The sequence below is a fragment of the Bolinopsis microptera genome, chromosome 12 (genome assembly GCF_026151205.1).
Source record: "Bolinopsis microptera isolate Bmic1 chromosome 12, MBARI_Bmic_1.0, whole genome shotgun sequence".
In the NCBI taxonomy this organism is placed as follows: Eukaryota; Metazoa; Ctenophora; class Tentaculata; order Lobata; family Bolinopsidae; genus Bolinopsis; species Bolinopsis microptera.
Window position 1 is genome coordinate 14073544 of NC_087083.1, and position 24427 is coordinate 14097970.

Below are 24427 nucleotides of genomic sequence, written 5' to 3' on the forward strand. Positions count from 1 at the left end.
ATACAAAACGTGCTCCCGGAGTCTGAATCTGATGACTGGCCGATGTGTGCACGTGACCTTATATGGGCATCACGTGGTACACGTGACCTTATATGGGCATCACGTGGTACAATGTGACATTTCTTTGTTATCTGGCGCGTCACTGCAATTATCATCATTTATTAGGGTGGTATTTTCGAGTATAAACTTATTAATATTATTATTTTATTTTCATTCGAAGGAATGGAACGTTTTTTGGGCTGATTTAAGAGTTGTGATGACATTAAGATTCGTTCTTATGTATATATCACAAAATTGGACTGTAAGTTACCAGTTGCGAGATTGACTGATGAATTGAGCACTTATTTCGAAGAGACTTATTTCAAGTGTTTCACTGCCCGACCATGCGTGGTCAAGTGGGCGGGCTTTGATTACTTTACTTTCGCGGCCTCTCATTATTTTTCATAGCTTTATCTTACAAAGTGAGGCCAGTTAAAAATGATAAGGTGTGTGCACATATTAAATTACACCGTACTTCATTTTATCTAGAATGGAAGTGATCGAACATCCAAAAATATACCGCTGTCCAATCAACTTTGCCACTTTAACTGTAGGAATGATAACGGTTTTAGAATTCAGATTTCAGTTCCCATACATTTTCTTTCTTGTAATTGTGCTTTTTTGTTCGGTTGCCCGATTTGTGTTTAAATCAATTTTTGGTTGATTATCTAATTTCTATTAGAACAACTGTGGCACAATTTTAAATATTCTTTCAGTAAAACGTTTAGTTAAACTTAACACAGAATCTATTTTAGGACGCAGTTTTTGACTGCCGTAGCGCCAGTCATTCAGAACAATAACCCGACTACAGAAAATCTCTCACAAAAATTGATTTCGCCTTGAACAAGGCGCTCACTCCACTCGCTAACATTCAGATGTGAGTATTGTGAAACACAAGGAAATGTTTTTAAAGGAATTAAGAAAATATTTGATACCCCTTTGAAAATACCATTTCCATAATTTGGCAAACACAAAAAATCAGTTCGTTGAAACATCATTTGAATAACAAAATTTACGATTCATTTTCAGTTTAAAACAATCTGTAAACATCAATCGACGAAATGACAAAACCAACAATAATTGAACCAATCGCAAATCCTGCTGTCGTGGCAAATTTTAACGGTTTGGAGAGACAAGGGAGCTACGGATCTATTAAAACTGACTTTGAGGGAAATGGGGTCAAGTCGTTTGCTTTAGAGTAAGTTAAGTGTAGTTGTTGTATTATTGAGCTATTGATTAATCAAATAATTATAATTCAATTTTGACCATCTTCTATGTCTTAAGGACTGATAAAATTGTTTAAAATGAAAAGGAGCCATAAAAATGAGTTCAAAAGAAAGATATCAAACACGGTATTTACTGCATGATCCCCGGTCAGTCATTCCTAACTGTGTGCAACAATCTCGAAATGATGAATTTAAAAATATTATAACTGATTAGTGATAAAAATGGTTGTTAAAAGTAAAAATCTATTGCATTGACAACTTCAGGACCTCCCATGTGGAAATAGCTGTGCCGGACCTTGAAAGAACACTGACTCTGTTTCATACTGTCTCTATCGCTGTCGGACAAATCATCGGGTCAGGTAAGATTGTAAATGTAAATGTTCCCTTGTGTTTTACTTCTGTCATAGGATGACTATAGTGAGCAGCAGTGAGCAGCAGTTAGCAGCAGTGAGCAGCAGTGAGCAGCAGTTTCTTTGCACTATAGTCCTCCTGTGCTGTGCATTTTACAAATATATTATTAACGAAAACTTATGATTTATTACTAATCGGTATCAAGCATAGCATCTTCTTCAGGTATCTTTATCTCTCCAAATGTTATCCTTAAAGGGGTCGGATCTATGGGGCTATCGTTAATCATCTGGACTCTTGGCGGGCTACTTTCACTCTGCGGTAATACAATTTCTAAGATATGTGTGCCTGTAAATTCCTCGCAATACTATAACTACTTAACTGTAATTACCATATGTTTTAGTCACCTAGTGGTTAGCAATTTGATTTGCTTAGTTAAAAAAATGCAAATGCATGAGATTTTATCAAATCATCGAACGTGTACTTCTTTTTTCATCATCTCTGTGAGTTGCGTAAAGACATGGTATAGATACAATTAAAAATCAAAAATTGTATCTATACCATTTTAAAATGTAGTAGTAGTAGTAGTAGTAAACCCGCGATGGGGTGGCATGTGCCTCAATAAAAATATTACAATCATTTATTATTATATCAATTTATCATTAAATATTTCAACAATAAAGAAAATAAATGAATGTGATTATAAAACCGTTGTGCGCGCAGGAGCACTGTGTTTCGGAGAACTGGGAGCTATTTGTCCTAAAGCCGGTGGGGAGTATCAGTACATTAAGATGACTTACGGGAGAATGGCTTCTTTTGCTAACCTCTGGGTTTTGCTTATTGTGAACTCCATGGGTAGGTGCCTGTGTTATTCAATCATTAATTATCATTAATTATCATTATGGGTAGGTGCCTGTGTTATTCAATCATTAATTATCATTAATTATCATTATGGGTAGGTGCCTGTGTTATTCAATCATTAATTATCATTATAGGTAGGTGACTGTGTTATTCAATCATTAATTATCATTATAGGTAGGTGACTGTGTTATTCAATCATTAATTATCATTAATTATCATTATGGGTAGGTGCCTGTGTTATTCAATCATTAATTATCATTATAGGTAGGTGACTGTGTTATTCAATCATTAATTATCATTATAGGTAGGTGACTGTGTTATTCAATCATTAATTATCATTAATTATCATTATGGGTAGGTGCCTGTGTTATTCAATCATTAATTATCATTAATTATCATTATGGGTAGGTGCCTGTGTTATTCAATCATTAATTATCATTAATTATCACTATGGGTAGGTGCCTGTGTTATTCAATCATTAATTATCATTAATTATCATTATGGGTAGGTGCCTGTGTTATTCAATCATTATCATTAATTATCATTAATTATCATTAATTATCACTATGGGTAGGTGCCTGTGTTATTCAATCATTATCATTAATTATCATTAATTATCATTAATTATCATTAATTATCATTAATTATCACTATGGGTAGGTGCCTGTGTTATTCAATCATTATCATTAATTATCATTAATTATCATTAATTATCATTAATTATCACTATGGGTAGGTGCCTGTGTTATTCAATCATTATCATTAATTATCATTAATTATCATTAATTATCACTATGGGTAGGTGCCTGTGTTATTCAATCATTATCATTAATTATCATTAATTATCATTAATTATCACTATGGGTAGGTGCCTGTGATATTCAATCAATAATTATCATTAATTATCACTATGGGTAGGTGCAGCTGTGTTATTCAATCATTAATTATCATTAATTATCATTATGGGTAGGTGCAGCTGTGTTATTCAATCATTAATTATCATTAATTATCATTATGGGTAGGTGCAGCTGTGTTATTCAATCATTAATTATCATTAATTATCATTATGGGTAGGTGCAGCTGTGTTATTCAATCATTAATTATCATTAATTATCATTATGGGTAGGTGCAGCTGTGTTATTCAATCATTAATTATCATTAATTATCATTATAGGTAGGTGCAGCTGTGTTATTCAATCATTAATTATCATTAATTATCATTATGGGTAGGTGCCTGTGTTATTCAATCATTAATTATCATTAATTATCATTATGGGTAGGTGCCTGTGTTATTCAATTAATTATCATTAATTATGTGCATTATTTCCTTCCAATAATAAAACTATGATATTGTAACTTTGTAAGGAGTCTTAGGATTAGAAATTATTGCTATGGCATCTTATGCACCATTTGCTAATTATTTGTTAATAAATCGTTAATTGCAGCAGTTATTTTCTAATTAATCTTTAATTGCAGCAGTTATTTTATAATTAACTGTTAATTGCAGCAGTGGCAGTGATTTCTCTCACTTTCTCAACCTACTTCCTATCCCTATTCATGGACCCGGGCTATGCTCACTTTGAATTCATCAAGAAAGTCGTCTCTGCACTAGCCATATGTGAGTGTCTAACTTTCAAGGTCTGAAGTTGAAGTGAAGTTCAAGTTTGAAGTTCAAGTTTTTATTAGATTACAAAAATCAATAACGATCCACCACCAAGATAACATTGGACGATAAACAGATGGCATTTTGGATAATCTTCTGTAATTAATTATAATCACGCCCTGCTGCAGACCTTAAACATGAACAGTCTCATATTTCATACTTCAAACACGCTTCTTATTCAAACGGTACTCCTAAGGTATTCCTAAGGTATTCCTAAGGTATTCCTAAGGTATTCCTAATGTATTCCTAATGTATTCCTAAGGTATTCCTAAGGTATTCCTAAGGTATTCCTAAGGTATTCCTAAGGTATTCCTAAGGTATTCCTAAGGTATTCCTAAGGTATTCCTAAGGTATTCCTAAGGTATTCCTAAGGTATTCCTGAAGTATTCCTGAAGTGACCCTTATTTTTTCAGTGACAGTGGTTTCTATCTGTATGTACGGGACCAAGGCTGGTGTATGGGTACAGAATGGGTTCACGATAACGAAGTTTGTGGCCCTTATTTTCCTGGTTTTTCTGGCCATCGCCTATCTGTGCCAAGGTCAGTCGTGTTTACCTTATATGGACATTGAGCATCACGTGTTTACCTTATATGGGCATTACGTGGTACAGCGTGCATGTGGCGTTTACTGTTACCTGGTAGTTAATTTAGTCTTGCAATTATCCAAAACTAGCGAGTGGTGGATTCTGGATGATAATTTGTATAATTACAATCGGGAAACGTTTATGTTTGTGTTAGGAAGGTTACTGATTAGTTCAATTTGAAGTAAATTAGTAGAATTTGTAAACTAATGAATTCTAAAAAGGATGAATTATTATCATTATCTCAGTAATACGACTGAAACTAAATATCAACTTGCAGATACTTCTGTAAGTCTACATAAAACTTCAATTTCATAAGTAGTCATCAAATCCAAAATTTACGACCAATTTCGCTAACATCTTTTGTTAATAAATATTAGATTCCACTTGAAACATATTTCAGTTAATCTTAAACCGTTGATTTGATGTATCTGCACGTAAATCAAAAAAGGAGAAATACAAATTCAGTAAATAAGGAACATTTACAGACTATAAAAATAATATTTTTAATTTTATATTTTATAAATTTAAACATCTCTCCCAGGACACACCGAGAATATTACGGCAGGATTTAAAGGTTCTAATTTGAATGTTAGCGAATGGAGTGGAGCGTTACTGACCTCGCTGTGGGCTTATAACGGCTGGTAGGTACCACTTGTAACGGCTGGTAGGTACCACTTGTAACGGCTGGTAGGTACCACTTGTAACGGCTGGTAGGTACCACTTGTAACGGCTGGTAGGTACCACTTGTAACGGCTGGTAAGTACCACTTGTAACGGCTGGTAGGTACCACTTGTAACGGCTGGTAGGTACCACTTGTAACGGCTGGTAGGTACCACTTGTAACGGCTGGTAGGTACCACTTGTAACGGCTGGTAGGTACCACTTGTAACGGCTGGTAGGTACCACTTGTAACGGCTGGTAGGTACCACTTGTAACGGCTGGTAGGTACCACTTGTAACGGCTGGTAGGTACCACTTGTAACGGCTGGTAGGTACCACTTGTAACGGCTGGTAGGTACCACTTGTAACGGCTGGTAGGTACCACTTGTAACGGCTGGTAGGTACCACTTGTAACGGCTGGTAGGTACCACTTGTAACGGCTGGTAGGTACCACTTATAACGGCTGGTAGGTACCACTTATAACGGCTGGTAGGTACCACTTGTAACTGCTGGTAGGTACCACTTATAACGGCTGGTAGGTACCACTTATAACGGCTGGTAGGTACCACTTGTAACGGCTGGTAAGTACCACTTGTAACGGCTGGTAGGTACCACTTATAACGGCTGGTAGGTACCACTTGTAACGGCTGGTAGGTACCACTTGTAACGGCTGGTAGCTACCACTTGTAACGGCTGGTAGGTACCACTTGTAACGGCTGGTAGGTACCACTTGTAACGGCTGGTAGGTACCACTTGTAACGGCCGGTAGGTACCACTTGTAACGGCTGGTAGGTACCACTTGTAACGGCTGGTAGGTTCCAATGAAGGTACGGTTCCCAGTTGGAACCAGCCGAGTCTTATTCTAAAACTAAAAAATAAAAAGGACCCATGCGAGGACAATCTCTTCCTCTTCCACACCCTGAACCAGCTGCCACTTAAGGGGAGATACACCAAAAACGTTTTTGCTCCGAACATCGATTTTATTTTATATTATGGTTAAATAGACAAAAAGAATAAGATTACACACCTTCAAAATTTTCAAAAAATATTCCCTCATCGAGAAAAAAAATATTTTTCTTTTTCGAAAATTTTTAAAATTTGGAGAAGTCTGTCACTGTAATACCGATAGTTCGGCCATTTTTAAAGTTTTTTGGCTGATTTTTTTACTGAACATTACTTACAATCCGTACAAGAAGCCTTCAAAAGAATTATATAATTGAACGATAAATGACGAAGTTACAGACCAAACAAGGTCGAAAAAATAAAAATTGAAATTTTTCCCACTTCTAAAGTTGTACATTTCACCAATCACCCGGGTCAGCAGATATCGCTTCAAAAATTCTTGTGAGTGTAGCTGATGATCATATCGAATTTTTCTCAGATTTGAGTTTTAAACTATGCAATGTGGCCTCAAACGACTTAGTAAAATTCATCGTAAAAAAGGGCAAAAAAAGGCAGATTTAAGGCTTAAAATGCCTATAACTCAAAAAGTATCAGTTTTTTTGAAATAATTTTTACAGAATCGTAATCAGCTTGGTAAAACGAAAATATATTTTTTTCTCGATGAGGGAATATTTTTAGAAAATTGTGAAGGTGTGTAATCTTATTCTTTTTGTCTATTTAACCATAATATAAAATAAAATCGATGTTCGGAGCAAAAACGTTTTTGGTGTATCTCCCCTTAAGCGTTCATACACGACACATCTTACAACACTTACCATCATCCGACATTACACATTCTGATTCCTCCGGCATCCTCCCACAGGAGTCAGGACTCAAGGACTGCCATACCCCAGAGGTAGACAAAGCATCCACATGCCACCAGGCCCATACCAGCCTCTCTTATAAAAAAATAAAAAAAGGAAAAGCTCTTATCAATCAAGTAATTTATTTTTTCATTTGTTTCTTGGTTGCTCGATAATGATACCGTAATTTTATTACAGGAACCATATCAGTATTGTCGCAAGCGAAGTAAAGAATCCTGAAAAGTAAGTTTAAGCATGTTAATGATTCATCTAAGTTTAAATTGTCATAACCAATGTATTTACCGTCACGTGCACGTCATTATAATTTAAGTCAAATTTTAGCACCAACCTCAAGAATGAAACATCTGACTTTAGTATAGTAAACTCATTACGATATTTAAAATATATTTTCTTTCTATCTTTAGGAATGTACCACGAGCTTTACGATATTTAAAATATATTTTCTTTCTACCTCTAGAAATGTACCGCGGGCTCTGGTGACGTCCATGGTGTTGGTAACAATCACCTACATTATCATTAACCTGGCTTACCACACGCTCCTCTCACCTGCAGATCTCATCAGGTCCGAGTCAATCGCCGTGGTGAGCAAACTTACTATTTACCACTTTTCTATTTACCACTTTTCTATATTTACCAGTTTAATTTAAAACTTTATTTTACCAGCTTTATTTTGCCAGTTTTAATCCACCATTTTACTTCATTTTGCCACTTTGCTATTTATCAATTTACTATCAACCATGAACCATTTCGTTGGAAATTAAAAAATGTTGTGTAAGTTTGACAAACAACATAATACATATAAATACAATAAATATACTTAAAATAATAAAACTCATCAGTACGCCGGTGAAAAGTTTTTCGCTGAGTACAGTGAGGGATGGCTGACATTTGCTCGGTACTTTTTCGGCGCTAGTGTGGCTATTTCTACTTTTGGAGCTCTTCTCTCCATCACTCTCTCCTCATCAAGGTAATATTTTTATTCAAGATTTGATTGATTTATGTTTTGTAATTACAATTATGTAATAAATATTCTATATACCTATTATATATTTATTATTCACGAGTAAACATTGGCTGGTTACAATAATCCAGAACCAAATCAATCACGCTTGCCAGGTAGCCTTTTTCATTATCGCAGAGCTATATAATTCTATTATTGATTATAAAATGAGATTTTGTACGATCTATTGGTTTGAATTCTACAAATCTGTTGTTGAGAGCAGAGTTATGGCTCCGTGAAGATTCTTGGTTTTGCGCTGTTCGTATTGTCGCGACCAGAAGTGACGAATATATATGTCCACACACTGCATGATACGGACAGGATCCTGTCAGGAAGTGATAAATAAATGTAATTAATTTAGTTAATTAATTAATTAATCTGCAGGCTCCCGTACGCTGGGGCAGTGGAGGGAATGATGCCTACCTTGTTCGGTCTAGTATCAAAACGTAGCAAGACCCCAGTTACCAGTCTGGCCTTCCTCGTAAGTTTTATCGTAAGTATTCATAAAAAGAGAAGGGAAAAGAAGTTGGTTGTAAATGAATAACACAGGTATATTCATAAAAAGAAGGGGACGAAGAAGTCTTTAATAAATGAATAACACAAGTATTCATACAAAGAGAGGGAACAAGAAATTTTTTCGTGAATATTTAATTACTGACTTAATGAATTAATAACGCAAGTATGAATAATATTTGGTTGTTGAATGTTTTATCGTAATTATTCATAAACAAAAGGGGAAAATTAAGTTTTTTTGTATAAAAATATTTAATAACTGATTTAACAAATTTATTTAATAAATTAATAAAGCAAGTAGCTTGATGTAATGGAAGTATTCTTATACATGGTCATTCGCCAGATTAGGTTAAAATATTATCATTCATTAAAATGATATAACATTCTTACCCATAGTTATGAATTCATTGACTTAAAAAATTACCAGAATTTGTTTAATTGTTGCTTGACGTCAACAAGATCTTGAACTAAATTAACTAATATATCAATAATTTAATTAAAAAATATCTCACCAGGGAAGCTGCTCATTTGTGTGTGTCTGGCCTAGCAACATTGGGGATCTTATCCAGTACGTGGGTTTCATGTCCTGGACATTCTGGGGTCTGTGCTTTGTGGCTGTTATTGTGCTGCGCTATAAGTTACCTGACATACCCCGTCCCTTCAAGGTATGTTAACAAGTTATCTGACATACCCCGCCCCTTCAATGTATGTTAACAAGTTACCTGACATACCCCGCCCCTTCAAGGTATGTAAACAAGTTACCTGACATACCCCGCCCCTTCAAGGTATGTTAACAAGTTACCTGACATACCCCGCCCCTTCAAGGTATGTTAACAAGTTACCTGACATACCCCGCCCCTTCAATGTATGTTAACAAGTTACCTGACATACCCCGCCCCTTCAAGGTATGTAAACAAGTTACCTGACATACCCCGCCCCTTCAAGGTATGTTAACAAGTTACCTGACATACCCCGCCCCTTCAAGGTATGTTAACAAGTTACCTGACATACCCCACCCCTTCAAGGTATGTTAACAAGTTACCTGACATACCCCGCCCCTTCAAGGTATGTTAACAAGTTACCTGACATACCCCGCCCCTTCAATGTATGTTAACAAGTTACCTGACATACCCCGCCCCTTCAATGTATGTTAACAAGTTACCTGACATACCCCGCCCCTTCAAGGTATGTAAACAAGTTACCTGACATATCCCGCCCCTTCAAGGTATGTTAACAAGTTACCTGACATACCCCGCCCCTTCAAGGTATGTTAACAAGTTACCTGACATACCCCGCCCCTTCAAGGTATGTTAACAAGTTACCTGACATACCCCGCCTCTTCAAGGTATGTTAACAAGTTACCTGACATACCCCGCCCCTTCAATGTATGTTAACAAGTTACCTGACATACCCCGCCCCTTCAAGGTATGTTAACAAGTTACCTGACATACCCCGCCCCTTCAAGGTATGTTAACAAGTTACCTGACATACCCCGTCCCTTCAAGGTATGTTAACAAGTTACCTGACATACCCCGCTCCTTCAAGGTATTTTAACAAGTTACCTGACATACCCCGCCCCTTCAAGGTATGTTAACAAGTTACCTTACATACCCCGCCCCTTCAAGGTATGTTAACAAGTTACCTGACATACCCCGCCCCTTCAAGGTACGTAAACAAGTTACCTGACATACCCCACCCCTTCAAGGTACGTTAACAAGTTACCTGACATACCCCGCCCCTTCAAGGTATTTTAACAAGTTACCTGACATACCCCGCCCCTTCAAGGTATGTTAACAAGTTACCTGACATACCCCGCCCCTTCAAGGTATGTTAACAAGTTACCTGACATACCCCGCCCCTTCAAGGTATGTTAACAAGTTACCTGACATACCCCGCCCCTTCAAGGTATGTTAACAAGTTATCTGACATACCCCACCCCTTCAAGGTATTTTAACAAGTTACCTGACATACCCCGCCCCTTCAAGGTATGTTAACAAGTTACCTGACATACCCCGCCCCTTCAAGGTACGTCAACAAGTTACCTGACATACCCCACCCCTTCAAGGTATGTTAACAAGTTACCTGACATACCCCACCCCTTCAAGGTATGTTAACAAGTTACCTGACATACCCCACCCCTTCAAGGTATGTTAACTAAAAACGTCTCTTAAAACACTCTAAAACACTCTAAACACTCTAAAACACTCTAAACATTCTAAAACACTCTAAAACACTCTAAACATTAACCAATTTATTGGAATTCCGCACGTTACAATTTACAAAGTGCCCTCCCAGATCCCCCTGATTATACCGGTAGTAGCGAGCCTGACCTCCCTCTACCTGGTTGTAGGCTCCCTCTACGCTAACCCTCCTCCCCAGATCCCCCTGATAATACCGGTAGTAGCGAGCCTGACCTCCCTCTACCTGGTTGTAGGCTCCCTCTACGCTAACCCTCCTCCCCAGATCCCCCTGATAATACCGGTAGTAGCGAGCCTGACCTCCCTCTACCTGGTTGTAGGCTCCCTCTACGCTAACCCTCCTCCCCAGATCCCCCTGATAATACCGGTAGTAGCGAGCCTGACCTCCCTCTACCTGGTTGTAGGCTCCCTCTACGCTAACCCTCCTCCCCAGATCCCCCTGATAATACCGGTAGTAGCGAGCCTGACCTCCCTCTACCTGGTTGTAGGCTCCCTCTACGCTAACCCTCCTCCCCAGATCCCCCTGATAATACCGGTAGTAGCGAGCCTGACCTCCCTCTACCTGGTTGTAGGCTCCCTCTACGCTAACCCTCCTCCCCAGATCCCCCTGATAATACCGGTAGTAGCGAGCCTGACCTCCCTCTACCTGGTTGTAGGCTCCCTCTACGCTAACCCTCCTCCCCAGATCCCCCTGATAATACCGGTAGTAGCGAGCCTGACCTCCCTCTACCTGGTTGTAGGCTCCCTCTACGCTAACCCTCCTCCCCAGATCCCCCTGATAATACCGGTAGTAGCGAGCCTGACCTCCCTCTACCTGGTTGTAGGCTCCCTCTACGCTAACCCTCCTCCCCAGATCCCCCTGATAATACCGGTAGTAGCGAGCCTGACCTCCCTCTACCTGGTTGTAGGCTCCCTCTACGCTAACCCTCCTCCCCAGATCCCCCTGATAATACCGGTAGTAGCGAGCCTGACCTCCCTCTACCTGGTTGTAGGCTCCCTCTACGCTAACCCTCCTCCCCAGATCCCCCTGATAATACCGGTAGTAGCGAGCCTGACCTCCCTCTACCTGGTTGTAGGCTCCCTCTACGCTAACCCTCCTCCCCAGATCCCCCTGATAATACCGGTAGTAGCGAGCCTGACCTCCCTCTACCTGGTTGTAGGCTCCCTCTACGCTAACCCTCCTCCCCAGATCCCCCTGATAATACCGGTAGTAGCGAGCCTGACCTCCCTCTACCTGGTTGTAGGCTCCCTCTACGCTAACCCTCCTCCCCAGATCCCCCTGATAATACCGGTAGTAGCGAGCCTGACCTCCCTCTACCTGGTTGTAGGCTCCCTCTACGCTAACCCTCCTCCCCAGATCCCCCTGATAATACCGGTAGTAGCGAGCCTGACCTCCCTCTACCTGGTTGTAGGCTCCCTCTACGCTAACCCTCCTCCCCAGATCCCCCTGATAATACCGGTAGTAGCGAGCCTGACCTCCCTCTACCTGGTTGTAGGCTCCCTCTACGCTAACCCTCCTCCCCAGATCCCCCTGATAATACCGGTAGTAGCGAGCCTGACCTCCCTCTACCTGGTTGTAGGCTCCCTCTACGCTAACCCTCCTCCCCAGATCCCCCTGATAATACCGGTAGTAGCGAGCCTGACCTCCCTCTACCTGGTTGTAGGCTCCCTCTACGCTAACCCTCCTCCCCAGATCCCCCTGATAATACCGGTAGTAGCGAGCCTGACCTCCCTCTACCTGGTTGTAGGCTCCCTCTACGCTAACCCTCCTCCCCAGATCCCCCTGATAATACCGGTAGTAGCGAGCCTGACCTCCCTCTACCTGGTTGTAGGCTCCCTCTACGCTAACCCTCCTCCCCAGATCCCCCTGATAATACCGGTAGTAGCGAGCCTGACCTCCCTCTACCTGGTTGTAGGCTCCCTCTACGCTAACCCTCCTCCCCAGATCCCCCTGATAATACCGGTAGTAGCGAGCCTGACCTCCCTCTACCTGGTTGTAGGCTCCCTCTACGCTAACCCTCCTCCCCAGATCCCCCTGATAATACCGGTAGTAGCGAGCCTGACCTCCCTCTACCTGGTTGTAGGCTCCCTCTACGCTAACCCTCCTCCCCAGATCCCCCTGATAATACCGGTAGTAGCGAGCCTGACCTCCCTCTACCTGGTTGTAGGCTCCCTCTACGCTAACCCTCCTCCCCAGATCCCCCTGATAATACCGGTAGTAGCGAGCCTGACCTCCCTCTACCTGGTTGTAGGCTCCCTCTACGCTAACCCTCCTCCCCAGATCCCCCTGATAATACCGGTAGTAGCGAGCCTGACCTCCCTCTACCTGGTTGTAGGCTCCCTCTACGCTAACCCTCCTCCCCAGATCCCCCTGATAATACCGGTAGTAGCGAGCCTGACCTCCCTCTACCTGGTTGTAGGCTCCCTCTACGCTAACCCTCCTCCCCAGATCCCCCTGATAATACCGGTAGTAGCGAGCCTGACCTCCCTCTACCTGGTTGTAGGCTCCCTCTACGCTAACCCTCCTCCCCAGATCCCCCTGATAATACCGGTAGTAGCGAGCCTGACCTCCCTCTACCTGGTTGTAGGCTCCCTCTACGCTAACCCTCCTCCCCAGATCCCCCTGATAATACCGGTAGTAGCGAGCCTGACCTCCCTCTACCTGGTTGTAGGCTCCCTCTACGCTAACCCTCCTCCCCAGATCCCCCTGATAATACCGGTAGTAGCGAGCCTGACCTCCCTCTACCTGGTTGTAGGCTCCCTCTACGCTAACCCTCCTCCCCAGATCCCCCTGATAATACCGGTAGTAGCGAGCCTGACCTCCCTCTACCTGGTTGTAGGCTCCCTCTACGCTAACCCTCCTCCCCAGATCCCCCTGATAATACCGGTAGTAGCGAGCCTGACCTCCCTCTACCTGGTTGTAGGCTCCCTCTACGCTAACCCTCCTCCCCAGATCCCCCTGATAATACCGGTAGTAGCGAGCCTGACCTCCCTCTACCTGGTTGTAGGCTCCCTCTACGCTAACCCTCCTCCCCAGATCCCCCTGATAATACCGGTAGTAGCGAGCCTGACCTCCCTCTACCTGGTTGTAGGCTCCCTCTACGCTAACCCTCCTCCCCAGATCCCCCTGATAATACCGGTAGTAGCGAGCCTGACCTCCCTCTACCTGGTTGTAGGCTCCCTCTACGCTAACCCTCCTCCCCAGATCCCCCTGATAATACCGGTAGTAGCGAGCCTGACCTCCCTCTACCTGGTTGTAGGCTCCCTCTACGCTAACCCTCCTCCCCAGATCCCCCTGATAATACCGGTAGTAGCGAGCCTGACCTCCCTCTACCTGGTTGTAGGCTCCCTCTACGCTAACCCTCCTCCCCAGATCCCCCTGATAATACCGGTAGTAGCGAGCCTGACCTCCCTCTACCTGGTTGTAGGCTCCCTCTACGCTAACCCTCCTCCCCAGATCCCCCTGATAATACCGGTAGTAGCGAGCCTGACCTCCCTCTACCTGGTTGTAGGCTCCCTCTACGCTAACCCTCCTCCCCAGATCCCCCTGATAATACCGGTAGTAGCGAGCCTGACCTCCCTCTACCTGGTTGTAGGCTCCCTCTACGCTAACCCTCCTCCCCAGATCCCCCTGATAATACCGGTAGTAGCGAGCCTGACCTCCCTCTACCTGGTTGTAGGCTCCCTCTACGCTAACCCTCCTCCCCAGATCCCCCTGATAATACCGGTAGTAGCGAGCCTGACCTCCCTCTACCTGGTTGTAGGCTCCCTCTACGCTAACCCTCCTCCCCAGATCCCCCTGATAATACCGGTAGTAGCGAGCCTGACCTCCCTCTACCTGGTTGTAGGCTCCCTCTACGCTAACCCTCCTCCCCAGATCCCCCTGATAATACCGGTAGTAGCGAGCCTGACCTCCCTCTACCTGGTTGTAGGCTCCCTCTACGCTAACCCTCCTCCCCAGATCCCCCTGATAATACCGGTAGTAGCGAGCCTGACCTCCCTCTACCTGGTTGTAGGCTCCCTCTACGCTAACCCTCCTCCCCAGATCCCCCTGATAATACCGGTAGTAGCGAGCCTGACCTCCCTCTACCTGGTTGTAGGCTCCCTCTACGCTAACCCTCCTCCCCAGATCCCCCTGATAATACCGGTAGTAGCGAGCCTGACTTCCCTCTACCTGGTTGTAGGCTCCCTCTACGCTAACCCTCCTCCCCAGATCCCCCTGATAATACCGGTAGTAGCGAGCCTGACCTCCCTCTACCTGGTTGTAGGCTCCCTCTACGCTAACCCTCCTCCCCAGATCCCCCTGATAATACCGGTAGTAGCGAGCCTGACCTCCCTCTACCTGGTTGTAGGCCCCCTCTACGCTAACCCTCCTCCCCAGATCCCCCTGATAATACCGGTAGTAGCGAGCCTGACTTCCCTCTACCTGGTTGTAGGCTCCCTCTACGCTAACCCTCCTCCCCAGATCCCCCTGATAATACCGGTAGTAGCGAGCCTGACTTCTCTCTACCTGGTTGTAGGCTCCCTCTACGCGAACCCTCTCCCAAGTCTTATCTGGATCGTGGCTTGCCTGGTGGCTGTTCCTGTGTACTACGGATACGTGGACAACGAGAAGATGTGTCATCTTTGGATGGGTGGGTGGTTTTTAATACTCTGTATTTTAGTCACCAGCCTTGCTACACTCTTTATTCTTTTATTATAGTTGTGGTTTAACTTCACTTTATGTTTTACCACACTCTTTATTTTGTTTTAGTCTATAAAACTCTTTAAGTCTTCTAGATTATCGTTTGAACGAACGCTTAAGAACTTATTCAGGCACATTCGTTTTGTTCCTTAATTTTTGTGTACATGTGTCAGAAGGAATCTCCCTCAAATATTGCTAATCATTAAACAGTGGTTTATTATTTTATTGTATTTTGAGCTTAATTAATACAACCCTCACGTGATTGCATGACGCGTATTGTACTCCTTTATAATATTGTACTCCTTGATGATAAGGGTTAATAAGCAGCCCTGATCTGAACTTCAGACCACAGTTATAATGAGTAATTATGTAGGGCCCTCAATTGAGTTACAAAATCTGGTATAACTTATTATTATCAGCAGCTGGGGAACACGTCTTCTTTTTCTTGTAGATAAGAGAATTATGTTGAGATATTCCTACAAACATTCCGGGACACTTTCCCTCATACGTACAATTAGTGAATCTATAAATAGAAGATCGAGTAATTGTGTTTTATTTCAGATAAGCTGACCAACAAACTTTTGCACTACCTGGACGCTGGAGACGTCAAACAGTAGATATTGTCGGCGGTATATCTGCGGCGTCTGATGGTATTTGGCGGCGTCTGGCGGCGTCTGATGGTATCTGGCGGCGATGGTTTCTGTGGCGCCTGGCATTGATCCTGGTGGTGGCTTTGTTGGGTTATTACCACTATAACATGAGAGAGGGCTTCAATTACTCAATAAGTGGAACAATAAGCCACAGTAATTATACTTAACAGGTTAACGATACTTTACGATATGTTATACAGTAATTATACTTAACAGGTTAACGATACTTTACGATATGGCTGAAAATTATTATTTTTATATTGCATGTATGATGCTGATTCTCCATTTTGCTGAGGATCAGGAATAATTAACGTCAATAGGGTTTATAATTCTGACTTGTTTTAAAGATTTCATTCTCAGACTTCAGTGCTTTTCTATGCTAAGTTTAGTGATACTGGTATGTTCTTTTGAAATAAAACATGGGGCGAATGGGGTGAATTAAAAACTTTTTATGATGACATGGCTAAATTTTTAATCTAATCTTTAAATTTAATTTCTATTGTTATTGTTGCAATTAATTTTGGGCTGTTCCACAAAAATTGGAACAATATTAATTTGCGAGTCAGGCTTATTGGATGTTGCCAGCATTCTAGCATATTGAATTTATTTACCGGGCCTCTATTTACCGGGTCCTGTGTTTAACCGGGATATATTTTAATATTTAGTCTACCCCGAGAGGCCCTCTTTTATAGAAGTTGATTTGATTTTGTAAGCAGAATTATAAAAGTAAAATATTTGCCAACGCATTTGGGGCACATGTTTAAGTTCATTCCATGTTGCATGTGCTGTCATGGGTACTTGTATAACTATAAGAAAATTTGAAAGTTTGAAACAGTTTAAATGTTAAAACAAATTCTTATTGAAAAATCGTTATCATATTGCTTTGTACGAATTATTTTGAATCACTATTACGATTTAAAGTTTACTTCTATATATTACTCAATCTAGTAAACATTTGTCAAACAATAAAAAGTTAATTTTGACATTCACTGAAAATAAAAAATAAAGTTTTGAAATATTATAGATTCTTTATTCTCTAAAATTCTGAATTATATCCGAAACTCTGAAAGCAGCGATTTGACGCAACAAAACTCGACGAATAACATAAATAAATTAAATGTAATGGAAGTGCTATCCATAATAATATAATTTGGCACCAAAATTTATGAAGATGACCTTCTTTAAGGAGTATCACTGGTTTAAGCTTTAATCATAACAGTTAATTTTGGCTTTTGTTAACGATAATTATATTTCCCTTATTCAAGATATCCAACTGCCATGGTCCCTGGGGCCAGGACAAATCTTGTTTGTGTTTGTTTGTTTGTTTATAGAACCCGTCCCCAATCTCGTATAGGGAAATGACTAAACTAAGGTCTGAGTGTGAATACGGGTGGTACCTGCAAGAGTGTTCATTAAGCATTTAGAGTTCTGTGAAACTGCAGTTACAATTGTGCTAGAGTATTTTTAGTATATACGATTGGTATCAGATATATATCCCTTAATCCCTACATGCTTCCAAAATTTGTAAAGCCGTAGTACATACATATCACATTACACCGGAGCCTACAAAGTGCAATCTCCTCTAGTCGCGTCGATCTGCGCGTTGTATATTTATAAGTTTATATAAGCGCGCGGCCCAGATTGGAGGAAACCACACTCTGCAAGTTCGATCCAGTGCAATGCTACATGTACGTACTACGGCTTTATCTCCAACTTTCTGCACAATGTACTCAGTACTGGAATGTTTTGAAGGAAAAAAAAAAACTAAAATCAGCTTCTTTAAAAAAAAAATAATAAAGTATGTAACGTCGATACCAAACCGATTATTGAGCGATGGTAACTGAGTAGTGGATTCCTGGGTTGCAGAGTCATTCAGATGTTTCAGTCTTCGAATGTGGTTCTTGTTCAGTTTTGTCCATGTTTCCTCGTGTTATGTTCAAAGTTTTAGGTGTCATGTTGTCCTTGACCAGAAGTGTCTAATGAAGTAAGTCAGTCAAGCAAACTCTTCCTTAAATGCTGATATGTGTTGTCTCCATCCCAGAAAATATGAAGATGACCCAGTGAAAAAATGCAGAAATCGGCCGAAAATAACAAATACTAGTGACAGTTAAAAAGTTAAAAAGTGACAGAATTCAAACACAAGGAAAATTTATAACATAGTAATAAATCGTAATAGGAAATATCTCCAAACGGAGTTTTCTAAGAGGGTGAGATGTTCTTTAATAAGTCCTCATGATTAAATGAGAAGTTACCTAGAGGTACTTATAAATTAACCGGACTGCTAGCGAGGATTTCTAAGAGGGTGAGATGTTCTTTAATAAGTCCTCATGATTAAATGAGAAGTAACCTAAAGGTACTAAATTAACCGGACTGCTAGCGAGGATTTCTAAGAGGGTGAGATGTTCTTTAATAAGTCCTCATGATTAAATGAGAAGTTACATAGAGGTACTAAATTAACCGGACTGCTAGCGAGGATTGACCAGCAAACCAATTTGACGCTCGTAATAATTGACTCAAACTCTTTTCTACAGCATATATATTCTGAAGTCCACATTTTTTGGCAGCTATTTGACCTTAGGAATAACAGATAAGCCGGAGATAGCAATTATTTGACAATATTTTATTGCTATGAACCTTCCGACTCTAGACCAAGTCGCGCGATGGGCAGTGTTTCGAGTTTGGCGTGTGCACGTGGACGCCGCGGTTACCATGGGGATGTTGGCTGCAATGTATGCGCGGTACGCGTGCACGCTCATTTATTTATCTTTCACTTCCAATTGCTCTTTAACTTATAAAAAACAATGGTCGACTTAAATACAAGTGCAGCAGTGCTCACAGGAAATGAGATCAATCAGTTATCTGCAGCTGTGATTCTTCTAGGAGTATTGGTATTGGCTCTAGGATTCCTCGTCATCGGACTTCACATTCGTACAGTGAACAAAATTTCGAAGGTCTTCGACGAAATTGACTTGGAAGGGGGACTACAAGTTCCTAAAGAAAAGCCACCACAACAAGGCCCCTTACAACAGGGATTGCCAGACTCAAGGTTTCCTGCTTCAAGGACTCTCGACAGCACTAGCAGGTCAAAAATATGGAAGACGAGAACGGAAAGGGATAGATCAGCGCGTTCAAAGGTAAAATTTTAGAATGATTCAGCTTCGTTTTCAATTTTATTTCACAACACTTCAAATTGATTCAAGGTTTCATCACTTTTTTGATGCAATTTAATCTCTTCATGAACACTATTTGGAACTTAAATATTGTTAGTTGTTATATGCCTAATATAAATTGTAAAACAGTAATTTCTTTTAGGTAGGTTTGGGTGCCCGCAAACACAAATACGTGTCTTCGAGTATCTTCCCAGATGAACTCGTTTTCATCTCCGAGAGTGAAGATTCCATACGGGTGAAGAAATTCATAATGGTGGGTAGAGAAGTCGTCAAAAAAGAAGTGCCTCCAAAAGGGGAGGATGGAATAAACTCCTGTGGAAACAATGAAGTTGAGAAGAAAACTGACAAAGGGGATCAAAGTGTCTCTGAATATTTAACATCAAATGAATCAGAAAGCGAACTAAACACCTACCCAAATGGAGCAGGGACAGTGACATTTGCTTCAAATAACACAACAGAGGAGTTACCGAGAAATCGTAAATCTATCTCAGAAAATAATCTGCTAATCAGAGACAATACATCTCGCGGAGCTGGCCAGTTCCCGAAACAGCTTGTAACGAGATCTCGTGACCAGGTAAATGGATAGTTAAACAAATGAACTTTTCATAAGTCATTTGGTACACGAATTAAGTTTGTTGAATCTTGTAACACCTTCGCATTTGTGATACAGTCACTTATAGTTTTTCCTTGAAAGCTAATCAACTGATCTGAAAATATGTAACTGCAATCTATAAAAATCAATTGAAGCAACACTGATCTTATTGCAAAGGGGGGGATCGGATCTTAGCCTAATTTAATCTCATTTTATCTCTGCAGAATCAGGGGGATCAGGATAATTGCCTTACTGTTTGAAAAGTCGCCCGGAAACACGCTCTGACACACGCTCTGACATACGCTCTGACATACGCCCGGACACACGCTCTGACATACGCTCTGACACACGCTCTGACACATGGTCTGACACACGCTCTGATATACGCTCTGACACACGCTCTGACATACGCCCGGACACACGCTCTGACATACGCTTTGACACACGCTTTGACACACGCTCTGACATACGTTCGGGCACACGCTCAGACACACGCTCTGAAATACGCTCTGACACACGCTCGGACAATCGGCCAGACATACGCTCTGACACACGCTCTGAAATACGCTCTGACACACGCTCGCTTACTCGGACATAACACTCGGACACACGGTCTGACATACGCTCTGACACACGCTCGGACATAACGCTCGGACACACGGTCGCGGTCTGACACACACTGACATACTGCATACGCTCTGACACATGCTATGAAATACGCTCGGACACACGCTCGGACACACGCTCGGACACACGCTCTGACACATGCTATGAAATACGCTCGGACACACGGTCGGGCACACGGTCTGACACACACACACTGACATACGCTCTGAAATATGCTCTGACACACGCTTGGGCACACGGTATGACACACACACATACACACTGACATACGCTCTGACACGCTCTGCAGCAGCAACTGCAGACACCACAGTCATGGGATAGGATTCATTAATCGTTGCTTGTTATTATTCATAAACCAGAAAAAAACCAAAAAAAATGTTAAAAGAGGCAAAAACAAAGAAAAAACAAAAAAAAACCAAAATCCAAAAAAATTACTTTATAATGCGGTTGTTCCTTTTTACAACAGCATTCATTAATTCGATATCATTTTTTCCGATATCAAAAAGCCCAATGAGCTTGTTTCACTTGTATAAAATTTATGTGTTTCTTAGAACTTCACGAATTATTTTATAAAATAAAATAATATTATCTTTTAAAATACATATTTACCTGTTGGACTTCTTCCTCGTCTTCCTCAGCTTCTTCTCCGAACGACAAAAGTTTGAAATTTTTTGTAGCCTTCATCTGTCTTTTCTTCTTCTTTTCTTTCTTCTTCTCTTCGCCAGTTTTATGCTTGATATGCAGGACAAATCTTAGTTAGAATACAATTATCTTGTTCTAGAAACACCTGCCGCGCCCTAACAGCAGTTTTTCAGTTTTACACCTCAGTGCTATGATTTTGTATCCTTCTTATAGTTATACAATATATCTTGGTATACGTTATTCGCCATATCAAATTCAATAGAAGCAACATAGTAATATACAGAATTGAGGGCTGTAACTGTTTAACGGAGCTAACAGCTGTGCAGTGGTCCATAATATTCTAATTAAGCTCAGGAGCTCCTTCTTTTTGTGGTCATTTTCTGTTTTTATATACTTTAGCTTTCTCCTCTAAATATAAAAATTCGAATTTTAATTAACTAATTGTCATTTCAAGGCTCACTAGTTTTACAAATAGCACTAATTTCATCAGTATACTTATTAATTTCTGCATTTGAATTTCGTGAAGAAGATTGTGCCAACTAAACAGCTTTTATATTATTTACCGGACCATTACTTTTAAGCATTAAGGACCAAAAGTCGGGTTTAAAAAGGGCCAACGCTTCTAGTATTATCCTACACACAGAAGGACTATAGTGCAAAAAAACTGCTGCTAACTGCTACTCACTGCTGCTCACTGCTGCTTACTGTTGCTAACTGCTGCATGTTATAATCTGACTACACACACTGCAGTACTCCAGTATAGCTGCAGGGAGGAGTTGAGTGTCAGTGTGCACTTCGCTGTATAGAGATTTTTGCTACTGGATAGGGTTGAATAGGTCATTGGTAACTCAAATCCCCGAGGGCCGCATGTTGTGTCGCTAGTCCCAACCCTATGGAGCCACGCACACGCCCATATTTCATATCAGGTGCGTATATGGGAAATTTGTATCAAAGCTTCTGAAGGTCTTAGAGACTCAAACTAGAGTTTAAAATGACCGCAATGCACATGTTTATATTGCAGCACTGTGATGGTCACGAAAGCCCAAAATGCTTATTTTTGGAAAAAATTAGAAAAACTGATTTTCACTTGGGTGCGAGTAAAACATCTACTCTAGAAATTAAGTGAAATTAAGTATGAAGTTCAGTGTCTACAACGTTTATATAAACACGGGGTCAGTCTACCATCTAATCTCAACCGGCCTACCTGGATTACCATCTACCTCTTCTTTTCCTCAATAATTAGACCGAGTTGTGCAAGAAATGTGATTTATCATTTTAATGACGGATTTGTCTGTACTAGTAACCAGTAAAATAGAAAATCAGAGAATAATGAGTGATTAGGTATGGCCACCATATTGCTGTGTTGAAGCCACCATATGGCTTCTGAAAGGCCACCATACATTTGACCTCAAAGTTCTTTGTAAGTAGTGATTATCGATTTATTTCGCAACGAAACAGAGCCTTTAAATTATAACGTTCTACTTTCGATACGGTAGTGCTCGAACTTTTTGCTTTAATTAAAGATTTAAATAGTACAACGATGCGCCAAAAACTGATTTAAACTGTTCGAGTAGGATAATCTATTTCTTAGGCTGATAATTGTCGAGACCATTAAATATTTATATAGTTTATCCGCAGTGCGCAGCTGGTAAATTTTATTTTGAAATTGACTACTTTATGAAGGAAAATAAGGCTTTTTGGTAAAATCGAAAATATTAACAATCCGGTTGCGATCATTCATCTATTACTTTATTATAGACAAAATCTGCCATTGTTAAGCAGGTCATAGTCCGGCATTACTGTGCAGACGTTTGTGTTTGTGGATTACTTGTGGAATATAGTATCTAAAATAATAGCTTGACGATTAGAAAATGACTCATCCTGCATCTGCAGCAATGTCTTGGATCGGCACAGTCAGAATTGAGCACAAGGTTTTTTTGTTGTTGTTTAGTACTGCAATATTATTAATAATATATTTTTTATTTTGACCCGTGATGTTCAAACCAATTTTCGAAATTATTTATTGGGTTTACTTGAAGTACTGAAACACTCTTAGGACTTAGGAAAGGACCGTTTTGCGTTTTGCTCTTGTGTTTTGTTCTATACTATTACTGTGATCATATTATTATTAACAAGGGCTACTCACGTCTCACAACGTGAGCCTCCCACATTCTGGGATGATAATTATGTCCAATCATAATTTTTTCCTAAAAATATTTATGCCTACACAATATTATATAATATACTCTCATATCATTGCCTCACTTGTATCGTTTTGCCTGTATAAGTATTGTATATTCCATGGCTGAAAAAACTGATAACGATTTACGGCCACAAGGAGGGCCACTGGGCCAGAAAAAGTATGGAAAAAATGTTAAGTCAGCGATTTTCAATGACGTCTTATGAAATTGATGCCTGAAGTACAACCCGTAAAAAATATCCATTCACATTTAAGAATATAATCATGATCAAATAGGCTCTTTAATAACTTGAGTTCAGGTCTTTTGCACGATTGAAGGTACAGACTCAGAGAGGTTTTATTTATTACATATTATGCGATTATCGTAGTACAGCAGGCTATCGGTTCGATCTTAAATGTGCCTTTGGTGCAGTTTCTGTGAAAATCGAAATGAGGTCAAAAGTGGTAAAGTGGCCTTAAGACACGTGGAAAAGTTTGGAAAGCCGTAAAGGGCACCTAATGGAACTCAAAAACGTCAAAAATCCTTAGAAAGCTTCTTGTGTCGGCAGATCGATTTTTTCAGACAGATTTGTCTGTACTATACTTCGGCTACCACTAAAGTTCCTCCAACTTCTGCTATTTCTAGCAACCTTAGCTTAGGCTAGTGGGCTACTTCTTGTCCTGTCTAGCAACCATCAGCAACATTTTATTCTGGCGTTTAGAGGTTGCTAGAAACAGCAAGTTTACTTTTCCTTAATGAGCTAGAAATCGTTGGATGCAGCCGGGAGGTAGCAGTAGCACTCATTGTTGGCATGGAGTTAGCAGAAGGTAGCCAGAAGTAGATTCTGCTACATGAGGTTGGATTCGAGTTGATTAGCCATAATAGCCAAGCAGTACTGGATAGAGCCCCGAGAGGGAGCTGAAGGCAGCCTAAGATAGCTGGAAGGAGCTTCTGACACTGAGTATTTTCGCAGTTATACCAAAATTGAAGTTAGGTGGTATGTGCTGCTCCATGAATGTTATCCGAA

The 24427-nt window shown here is 40.9% G+C and overlaps 4 protein-coding genes across 6 annotated transcripts in view; all 4 read left to right on the forward strand.

Moving 5' to 3' along the window:
* The window catches only part of LOC134824379 (uncharacterized), an 87247-nt gene that overhangs the window by 17585 nt on the left and 45235 nt on the right, over window positions 1-24427 (forward strand). The gene's annotated exons all lie outside the window — the stretch shown is intronic.
* Window positions 1-24427, forward strand: part of LOC134824377 (uncharacterized) — an 84390-nt gene that overhangs the window by 7836 nt on the left and 52127 nt on the right. The window lies entirely within an intron of this gene.
* LOC134823941 (cystine/glutamate transporter-like) lies at window positions 794-17067 on the forward strand. Its single transcript, XM_063835537.1, has 15 exons — window positions 794-916; window positions 1069-1237; window positions 1530-1624; window positions 1839-1934; window positions 2337-2468; window positions 3982-4092; window positions 4551-4676; window positions 5262-5361; window positions 7322-7366; window positions 7602-7725; window positions 7984-8111; window positions 8529-8637; window positions 9173-9322; window positions 14985-15489; window positions 16101-17067. The coding sequence occupies exons 2-15, from the start codon at window positions 1101-1103 to the stop codon at window positions 16154-16156; spliced, it is 1914 nt and encodes a 637-aa protein (XP_063691607.1). The 5' UTR covers window positions 794-916; window positions 1069-1100; the 3' UTR covers window positions 16157-17067.
* Window positions 18244-20217, forward strand: LOC134824424 (uncharacterized). The gene is made up of 3 exons (XM_063836328.1): window positions 18244-19323; window positions 19502-19933; window positions 20176-20217. Exons 1-3 carry the CDS (start codon window positions 18991-18993, stop codon window positions 20209-20211), a joined length of 801 nt encoding a protein of 266 aa, XP_063692398.1. The 5' UTR covers window positions 18244-18990; the 3' UTR covers window positions 20212-20217.